A 10,567-nucleotide genomic window follows, 5' to 3' on the forward strand; every position below is an offset into this window, starting at 1 on the left:
GAGGGTTGATACTAAGATGTCCAGTTCTGAGATTTTAGAAACATTTATATTAACTTTAAAATGGCTTTTCAGAGTCAATAAAACCGGGTATTTGATTTTAGGTGTTCTGAATTTGGTGTCTGTCTTGAAGATTCAGGAATTCATCTTTAACAGATCTAAATAAACATGCAATGTAAAGTTTAGAGTTACGATATGGTAATGACTTCGTAAAAAAAAATTACACTTAATATCTGGTTGCATTTTTACATTCTAAAACTGAGATTGAGCTAATTGATTGTGGGTAATGTTAGCAAGTTGCCTTTTTTAGTTTTAAATTCTGAGGCTTTCAGAAAATCTTGGACGTGAACAGCTGGTATTTGCCTACGAGGGCTGTCCATCTTCTGCCAGCGGTCCCGTCGGCCCGCGGTCACGGTTTCCAAAGTGTCTGCTGCGTGCCAGCTAGGTGCTGCATTACAGGTCCGGGGAGTGCCATGGCCCTGTGCACTTGGAGGTGCTCAGGGGTGCTTCAGGGGCTAAGGGGTTCTTGCGCCACCATCTCTGACTTCTCTGTCCTTCCCCCTCTCCTTGGTCCAGTTAGTCTGCAGATGACCCCAACTCCATCTCCTGAATATCTGTTGTTTGTGTTTCTGGCTCCTCCCCCATTCCTGGCTCCTCCCCCTCCAGGGCCATAGTTATTCCTTGCCTGCACTGTGCCAGCTTTCTCACTGGCATCTCCCAGACTCCCCTGCAGGGCCCAGAGGTGACCTGGACCCTCCCTCACAGCTTCATTTCTGTTCCCACTTCCGTCATACTCCAGCCCAGCAAACTTTGTTATTCCTTGAGACTGTCTTTCTCTCAAGTTTTCACAAAGGTGGTTGTCCCTTACGAACAGGCTCTTTTTTCCCCCCTGCCACTCTCTGACAGAGCTCAGATCGAGTCATCTGTTCCTGCTCTGAGCTCCCTGACACCCCACCCCCTCTGAGTCCTCACACCGTCAGGGGAGTTGCAGCGTTTCCCGTTGAACCATCTGGCTGTCAGTCCAGTAAGCTCCAGGAGTGCAGAGCCACAGCCCAGTCTGCCTGTCCGGTGCTGAGGCCCCGTAGATGTTCACATGTCTCTGACAGAGCAGCTTACAAACGGAAGTGTATAATAATGAGATGAATGTAAGTAGCAGGTTGTTAATAAGATGCTAACTGTTTTTACAACTTGGTTTGAGAGCATTTTTCGAACATGCTTAAAATAGTTATACCCCACACCTTCCATTAGATTGAACAGCTAGCATTTACCGTATTTGTTTCGTCTCTAGATAGAGATTTCAGGTTTTTGCTGAACCGTTTGAGACTATCGCAGACATCAGGACTTAAATTCTGAATCACGCATCTTCTAAGAATAAGACACTTCTCTGCATTACTGTAGTTACATCACCACCCATAGCAAGTGACAGTGATCTGCTCTCTCGTACTGGATCAGCGGTCACATTTTCCAGTCGTCACAGCGTAACTTTGATAGCTGTTGGTTTGTTGTCACATCATGATCCAGCCAGGATTCACACAAGTGATCCCGCACTTGGTTGCTGTGTCTCTAAAGGCATAGTCCTCTCTTAGTAAGACCAGTCAGTTCCTTATTCCTCACTTTGTTTTCTTCCTTTTTCATGTGACTTTCACTTTTCCAAGTGTCCAGGACTGTTGTCTTGTAAATTGCCTAACATTCTGGATCTGTCTCACTTCCCTTGTCTGTATTGTCTGTAAACCGGAAGCTGATCAGGTCTGAGGCTTGATTAGATCAGGTTAATAATTTGGGCTCGAGTGCTTCTTGTCAGATGCATGTGTGTCCTGCGCACGTCTTCTCCAGAGCCCCTTTGATGTTCCACTGTTGGTAGGTGGAGTTTGGTCAGTTGGCTAAGATCCGTGTAAGGGACAGTTTTCCCTTTGCAACTAACACTGTGATGGCCTGCAAATTTCCTGTTCCCCGATAACCATGATCCCTTATTTTGTTTTAGCACCTGTTGACTCTCCTTGCCTAAATTATTATAGGAGAGTTGCAGAATGGTGCTGTTGTTCTCCCTGCTTCTGTAAACAAGAGCTTTCCTGCGCCGTCCCCCTCTGCCCCCCTTCCCCCCTCCCCCTCTCTCCCTCCCCACTTATCCCTTTGTTTCTGTCTCTCTCACTTCTACCCCCTCTCCTCCCATAAATTCCTGGATTTTTATTTAGTCAATGTGTTAAAATCATTTGGGACAGTTTATGCTCAGATTAACCCATGTTTAGCCAGAGGGAAACCTTGAGAGGCCAAATTTAAATTTAAAAAACACTGGGGTACCTGGCTGGCTGAGTTGGTAATGCAGCTTTTGACCTCGGGGCCCTGAGTTTGAGCCCCATGTCGGGTATAGAGATTACTTAAAACTAAAATCTTTAAAAAAAAAAAAAAAAACTTACTTAAATATATTTTTGAACATTTCTGGGTTAATTTATTTACATCAGATCATTTTGTTTTTAAATTTTTTCTTGATTTAAATTTTCAGCCTATGACTCAGGTAATCCTATTAACTTGGGTAGAGCCCACTGGTGAATGCTTTCCTAATTATAAGCTCTCCACAGTGACTTGAAGAGTGAATTATAAGCCACATCCATGCATGACATCCTCAAATCGTTTTAGTCTGCGTAATTAAGAGCATTTTTTTCTCAATATGTTAGATTATACCTAAATCCAAATAGGGTGATAGACAGCATCTTGCATGTGTTTATCTTTTGTTCCCACTAGGGGGCGTGCTTCAGGACTTTCTGGACACCAGGGAGGAGCAGCACCTTCTGTCTCAGCTTCCCTGTGTACTTCTTAGGTACTGCAGAAAGTGAACATCACAGATGGTCTGAATCCAAGTCAGCTGCCCATATGGGAAGGCTAGGAATTTACTGCAATGTGAAAATCCAGTTCTTGCATGTGTCTTGTAGAGAATGAGCAAACGCCTCAGAGGGTGCCTCACCAAGCGTCAGCTCCCCTTTTCGTCATTTGTCTTACACTTCGGAACGAGTTTCCACCCACGAGCAGTCCGTGACCACCCGCACGTGCTGGCAAGTGCGTGAGGAGGCCCCGTGGGAGGGTGGAGTATACATTTGCAGCCATTTCAGAGGGGCTATGGCTGTTTGTTTTAAACTGTGAATATCTCAAGTGCTCATCCTCCTGTGTCCCAGCAGTGCCACCCCTGGGTCCCTCCACTGGAGACACTCAAGTGGGTGTCTGTGTTCTTGTTACAATAGGACAAAGGTGTCATTCGTGAAGACTCCCCTGGTAAACCGGGTCTGTCCAAACTGTGGAATGTTAAGCTACAGTTAAACCAATTGCAGATAAATGCTTACAGTGTGCTGGGTATAAACACACCTAAAATAATACCAAATTCTCTTTATATGTAGTTATTTTTAGCTACTTCTATTTGTGTTCACAGAAGAATGTCTAGAAGGATATACTCACAGTGGGTGGTTTCTTCTCGGGAGGGGAGGACTCTACGTGGTATTGCCATAGTTTTATAGAACTAATATTTATGTATCTGGGTAGGTGATTTTATTTTTTTGGTTTTTGGGTTTTTTTTAAGTAAGCTCTATGCCCAGCGTGGGGCTTGAACTCATGACCCTGAGATTGAGTTGCTTGCTCTACCAGCTGAGCCAGCCAGCCGCCCCTGGGTAGCTGAATATTTAAAATAAAATATTTTATTTATTTATTTATTTATTTATTTATTTTTAAGATTTTTAAAATTTATTTATTTGACAGACAGCCAGAGAGAGAGGGAACACAAGCAGGGGGAGTGGGAGAGGAAGAAGCAGGCTTCCTGCTGAGTGGGGAGCCTGATGCGGGGCTCCATCCCAGGACCCTGGGATCATGCCCTGAGCCAAAGGCAGATGCTTAACGACTGAGCCACCCAGGCACTCCTAAAATATTTTATTTTAAAAAAGCAGACACATTGCTGTAAAAATGTCAAGGAAATTGGGAAAGACTTAAGATTTCTTCAGGACTTTTAAGTAGGCCTTGATGTTTTGCTCACTTTAAGTTTTATGTTGCTTAGATTTTTCATTCCTCTTCAGGTAAGTTTTTTTAAACTTTATTTAGTGGATTTCCCCCTCTTAATACAGAGTCGCCATCTTCATTATCTTTTCTCCTCAGAAATGTTTTTATTGGAGGGGCGCCTGGGTGGCACAGCGGTTAAACGTCTGCCTTCGGCTCAGGGCGTGATCCCAGCGTTATGGGATCGAGCCCCACATCAGGCTCCTCTGCAATGAGCCTGCTTCTTCCTCTCCCACTCCCCCTGCTTGTGTTCCCTCTCTCACTGGCTGTCTCTATCCTGTCAAATAAATAAGTAAAATCTTTAAAAAAAAAAAAAAAAAGGTTTTTATCGGAGCACCTGGGTGGCTCAGTCAGTTAAGCATCTGACTCTTGATTTCAGCTCGGGTCATGATCTCAGGGTCCTGGGACTGAACACCGCATGGGGCTCTGCGCTCAGCAGGAAGTCGGCTTGAGATTCTGAGATTCTCTCCCCCTCTTTCTCTGCCCCTCTCCCTGCTCATGCTCGCTCTCTCTCTCTCTCCAAAAAATAAATCTTTTTTTTTTTTAAAGATTTTATTTATTCATTTGAAACAGAGATAGAAGGAGTAGGAGGCAGAGGCAGAAGGAGAAGCAGACTCCCTGCTGACCTGGGAGCCTGATGTGGGGCTCGATCCTAGGACCCTGGAATCATAACCTGAGCTGAAGGCAGATGCTTAACCATCTGAGCCACCCAGGCACCCCCAAAATAAATCTTTCTTTTAAAAAAAATGTTTTTATTTTTATTTATTTATTTTTAAGATTTTATTTATTTATTTGACAGAGACAGCCAGCAAGAGAACACAAGCAGGGCGAGTGGGAGAGGAAGAAGCAGGCTCCTAGCAGAGGAGCCTGACGTGGGGCTCGATCCCATAACGCCGGGATCACGCCCCGAGCAGAAGGCAGACGCTTAACGACTGTACCACCCAGGCACCCCCAAAAAAATGTTTTTATTAATACCTCTTTCCTGTTTTGCTAGGAGCCTGGGCAAGTAAATAAATGCACAGAACCCAGCCCCTGTCCCTCCTTACTGGCCAGGCATGGGGCCACAAGCACCCCCTTGGACTGCCGCTGACCCCTCATGTGACTTCCAGACGTCTGTCTGTGCTGCCCGTGCCTCTCGTTGGGCCTTCACACACAATTCCCTGCAGCTACTGCTGGCTCACATTATCCTTCCAGATCTGTGATAAAACCTGACCTTGACCTTCTCTTCTCCCAGTACTCAAGCTGCTACTTAATACACAGAAAAACGGGGAGGGAGAGACAATGCTAAAACATACATCTGAATTCTTTTCAAGCGGTTGCTGTCAGCCTGTTGGTCTAGACAGTTCTTTGTGGTAGCGACCATCCTGTGCGTTTCTTTAGCAGTGGCCCTGGCCTCCTCCCACCGGCATCAGTGGCAGCCCCCAGTTGTGACAACCAAATCTGTCTTCAGATATTTCTGAGTGTTCTGCCAGGGGCAGAATAGCCCCCTGTGGGGAACCACTGCTCTCAACAAACTGGAAACAGAGCCATTGTTCTGAATTACCGACTTGAATTCTTTTTAAATATTTCCATCCTGGCTACTAATGACAGGTAATGGTGGCTCCTCCGAGCAAAAGGGCTTTTTTGCCTCTTGGTGGTAGCTCTGGAGTCTTGACCCCCCCCCCCCCTTCAGTGTTCCTCTGCAGGGACCCTGAGGCCCTCGGTAGCTGCCCTGGCTAAGGCAGCAGGCCGTGGTCCCCCGCCCGTGGGCCTGCCCAACGGAGTGCTGCCCTCGGGAGGGAGGGGCGTGTTCTCAGCAGTGGCATCTGTAAACATCTGAGGGGGCTTCCTGTTCCGGTGGTAGAAACCGGTACCACCTAAAGAAGGGAGATCGGGTTCTCTACAGAGATCTCGTCGTAACAGTAGCTGTTAGGGTTTGCAGACTTCTCAGTCTCCCTTTTGAAGAACCTCGGGCTCCTGTGTCCACAGAGCGCCGTCAGCCAGGGCCTGCCCTGCCAGGGCCGCCGCGGGCCCTCGGGTCAGTCCCCACTCCTGCATCCTTGCCCCCGCTCTGTGGTGTGTCTCCTCCTCTGCGGCCTCAGCTCTGAACCTGGGTTCGAGGCCCGGATGCATCCTGGGCCAGGGCTTTCTGTCCGTGTCACAGTTCACTCAGCTGCGGACGGAGTGGGGACAGGGGCCCCCTGGGGAGTGACGTATGCGCCCGCTGGGAGCTGGAGTCTGGCGGGAGTGCCCCCCTGGCCACACTCCGTGGGAAACTAAGCGCCGCGGACGGAGCGGCCCCGATGCGCGGCCTCCAGGCTCACTGTCCTGTCTGGCAGCGTGGCGTGTTGCCGCCCCTTCCCTCGCAGCGTGTGGGAAACAGGTCACTCGTTTTCCTGGCTGCGTCTTCTGAGGAGCAAATGTGCCGTCGTGAGCACGGGAACGGCGTCGGACAGTCCGTCCGCTCTGACACACACACCCTCCTGAGGGTGGGGCGGTCGCCCAGCGTCGCCTGCGCACCGGCCTTGTGTGCGTCTTCCTCAGGAGCTCCCGGTACACCTGAGCGTGTCCTACGCACCGCGGTCTGGTAGCACGGTGTTTCTCAAATCCCTTCCCGTCTTATGGTTAAAAAAAAAGTTGCAGATTGAATTATGCGACTCCTTCCCCCTCCCAACACCAGGTCAGGTCAGTGCTTCCAGAAGATGCTCCTGTGGAGGCTGGGGACGCTCGGCCTCTGGGTGGAGGGGGCTGAACGCCCTGAATTGGCACGTCAGGACGTTTAACCAAGGCGTCGAGGGCTGCGCTGCGTGTGTTAGACTCGCTTGACTTAACGCTAGTGAAGGGCCTTGCAGGGTCTGTGTGGGTCAGAACCGAGCCTGCCCTGGTCCCTGCCCGGCCCAGCTCCTCTTGGTGCCAGGTCGTGGGGGCTGTGGCTCAGCTTCTCCTGGATGCGGGGCTCAAGACACCATCCTGTCGTTGGGCTTTTGGGGGAGAGCCATTTTTCAAAGTTTTGGGGGGGAAAAGTGACGTGAAAGGATTTCAGCCTTTTAAATACCTTGCCTGTATTGTTCTCTGTTTGTTTTAATCATCCCGTTTTAAAGGAGTCTTTCTGTTTCTCTGGTGGCAGAATGGCTAGCCGGGCGAGGAGGTAGCATGGTTTCCTAGGAGACCGTGCAAGTAGTGACAGCCCACATCCGCACAGGTTGGAGGTGCGAGCCGCTCATCGGCTCCTCCCACGGGCTCCGCGCAGCCCTGAGCAGGCTTGCCTGCCGAAGCACGCGGCCAGTATTGAAGGGAGCCAGGGGGAGGAGTGCGGTCTGTGTGGGAGCACTCCGTTAGTAGACAAGAAGGATGGCAGGTGCGAGACTTGGAGCCGCACGGTGTGGAGGCTTCCCAGGTCGAACCTCTGGCAGACGACGGGCAGGCTCGGGTGCCCTGGCCCCTACGCTTGGCTTTGGTGCAGTCAAGTCAGAGTGGCATGATGAGTCTGTGGTTAGCCAGCCCCCCAGAGATGGCTGGAGATTTGCCGGGGCCGACCTCTTGCTCAGAGAATAGGAGAACATTCTGTTCAGTGTGGAGCTGGGGGTGGCCCATCGCTCCGTCCCCCAGCTGCCCGCACTGCCATTGTCCTGTTACCTCCTTCAGATTCCGTAAACATGTCTCTCCTTTTTCTCCATGTCAAAAATGCCAACGAAAGGGGTGAGAGATAGGAAGATGCTGCAGGAATGTCCGTTTTAACGGCGATTGTCCATGTGCCTCTTTACCAACAGAGAACTTGGAATATAACGTGGAGCCTCAAGAAATCTCGCACCCCGATGTCGGACGCTATTTCTCAGAGTTCACCGGCACACACTACATCCCGAACGCGGAGCTAGAAATCCGGTATCCAGAGGACCTGGAGTCTGTGTATGAAACGGTGCAGAATATTTACAGTGCAAAGAAGGAGGATGTAGAGTAACGTCTAGTAGAGGACACTGCACCTTTGCTGCTGCTGCTGTCCTCCAGGAGAACAGGATTCCGGAAGAAGACGTCTCCATGGATCCCTCTGGATTCACGCCACCAGGAAAGCCACTTAACCAGTAGCGCTGGTTGCATCCTACCAAGTTTAAATAACGTGTGCTCTCCTCCAGCTGCAAAGACAATGTTGCTCTCCGCCTACACTAGTGAATTCATTTGACGGCACTGTGTTCAGTGGCATGGCTTGTGTGCTTGTCCTGTGGTGACAGTTCGTGACATTCTGTCTTCATGAGGTCTCACAGTCGACACTCTTAGAGTCATTCTTCCTGCTCACTTCCCGTACGTGTGTCTCCACCTGTCAGAACATTTCATTTGCCAGAGGGGGTCCCATGTTGGCAATAATTTCTTTCTGATTTCTCTGCGGAACACGTGCAGTCCTGAGTCGGGGCTGCTTGTCTTTTTACCCTGAATTTAGTTGCTTATTCAGAGGGGAAGCTGTGAGTGATTATGGCCCATCTGAGAGATGGGGACATTAACAGACTAATGGTAATCAGAATCATCCGCATTTATTTTTTCTAATATTTGAAACAGATTTCAGGCGTTTTGTCTTCTCCTTTATTGAATTGGGAGAATGGCATAGCTTTTCCTTCCGTGTTCCTCTCCGATTTATGCTCATCTCTCTGCGAATCCTTAGTTTTCTGTTTCATTACATAAAATCTGAGAAAGTGCATAATAATGGCCTTTATGGATGGATTTTCCCACGTTCATCTACTATTCCTCCCTTTAAAATAACTACTTTTTTTTCTTTTAATTTTAAAAATTGTTCCAGTATCATGAGTAGATCTTAAGTCAGTGATGGGTTCTCTTTATAGTAGGAAGTATAATCTGGTATTAAAATGTTTGCTTTTAGAAACCATACGCAGTGGTCTCCAAAGACCTGAAAAGGTTTCACTTTTGTAATCAGAAAAAAAGAAATAATGAAACTTACAAGTTTTTTAAAAAGGAAAGAGGAGGTTCCATGCCCCCTGTCATCCCTAAGAATCACTCTAAGACCCTTTTGAGTGTGGTGGGGTGGAAACAAGTAAAACGTCTTTAATTTGAAGAGTGTTCGATCAGTGGGGAAGGAGGCGGGGGTGTCCTTCTGCTTTCTCGAAACACTGTTGTCCTGAAGATACCACTGGCTCCCGCTCCGCGCCCTTAGTTCCTGAGCGTGAGGGCCCCGGGTCCTTGCGCAGCTCCAAACGCCTGCCGCTCTCCACCTGCCTGTTCTCAACGAGCTAGCTAATTCGTAGTTAACCAGTAGAAGCTAACGTCTGGAGTTAGAACCTAGTTGCTTTACTCTCTGAGTTGAAAAGAACCCAGTTGCTCTGGCGAGTGAGGCTCCGGGGGCCGCGATCTGGCCCTGCCTCACCACCCTTCTGTGCGTTTGCATGCTGGTTTTCCACGCCGTGTTTGATGACTGCCTCTCGTTTAGCCCTTGGAAGCCCTGGGATGACCGAGGTTTGGGGAAGCCACCTGAGACCACTTAGTAGTACCTGGCGGCTGGTAAGCAGTTATTAGAGATGAGGGTCTGGTGGGCCGGCTCCTGCCAGCCTGAGTTAGCGCTCGCCAGTGTCCGCGTCCCTCGTCAGTCAGATCCAGAGCCCGAGGGGTTAGGTCTGCCTGGGAAATGTGACCACTCACAGCACCCAGCCTGCTGAGGCTGGGGGTCTTACACTACTCTCGTTTAAAGGTGAGAACTAGTTAATCTGGAGCTAATACTAACCAGATGCATTACTAAGAAACTGTGGAGCATGCTGAGTTATAATCGTTGGTTTTCTGGTTTGATTTCCTTTTTTTCTTAGGGTAACATCAAAGCCAAGAAGGATGGTTTTACCTTTACTGACCCAATGTAAATATGTATCTAGACCGTTTTTAAATGTGTTTCTTCACGAATGCTTCATTTGGCTCCAGGAAGCCTGTGTCACCTGTGTAAGTTGGTATTTGGGCACTTTATATTTTTCTAAAAACGTGTTTTGGATCTCCTGTACTCTAATAAATCATAAGTTTCTTTTTAAAATTTTTTCCAAAAGTTTTCTCCATTTTAAAAAGCCCTGTTACAACAAAGTAGGAGTTTCACGATGTTAAAATATTAAATATTTGGATATAGTAACTTCTTTCTCTTCAAATGAATGCCAAGATTTTTTTGTACAATGATTAATAAATGGAACTTACCCAGAGAAACCACACAAGTGGCCTGCCCAATTTCGTTTCGGAACAGAAAGCCCGGCCTTGACAACGGCAGAATGTCTCTGGTTTCTCTTCTGATCCAAACATGCAAACATTTGCTGTACTGAATTTTTCCTAACGTTGGTGAGTGCTCAGGGTACCTTTATTCCGTGGGCTCCTTGCCAGATGTCAGTTCTGTAAGCGGGCTGTCTGTCGAGAGCACCTGGTTGTCATGCAAACGTTGCAGCTTGTCGCCGATGTTACACAGTCTGCGTTGTGAAGTGGGAAAGGCAGGTTCTCGGTGCGTCGTTAACATTGATGTGAAAGCTGCGTGACGTGCCGCATGTCCGCAGAGCCCCGGGGGGGCGCCCGTTCTCCGGGGGATGCGCTGCGC

General features: G+C 48.6%; 1 protein-coding gene across 8 annotated transcripts in view; it reads left to right on the forward strand.

Moving 5' to 3' along the window:
* Nucleotides 1-10,193, forward strand: part of FBXO21 (F-box protein 21) — a 45,207-nt gene extending 35,014 nt beyond the window's left edge. For 6 of the 8 annotated variants that reach the window (XM_026514963.4, XM_026514964.4, XM_048221389.2 and 3 more), the window contains one exon: nt 7,779-10,193. In XM_026514963.4, coding sequence (XP_026370748.1) covers nt 7,779-7,966 — 188 coding nt within the window. In that variant the 3' untranslated portion in view covers nt 7,967-10,193. Of the gene's footprint in view, nt 1-2,736; nt 3,389-7,778 lie in introns of those variants that run through there. The other 2 variants (XM_026514965.4, XM_048221387.2) reach the window with 2 other exon arrangements.
* The last annotated feature ends 374 nt before the right edge of the window (nt 10,194-10,567 follow it).

Source organism: Ursus arctos, unplaced genomic scaffold (genome assembly GCF_023065955.2).
Source record: "Ursus arctos isolate Adak ecotype North America unplaced genomic scaffold, UrsArc2.0 scaffold_34, whole genome shotgun sequence".
NCBI lineage: Eukaryota > Metazoa > Chordata > Mammalia > Carnivora > Ursidae > Ursus > Ursus arctos.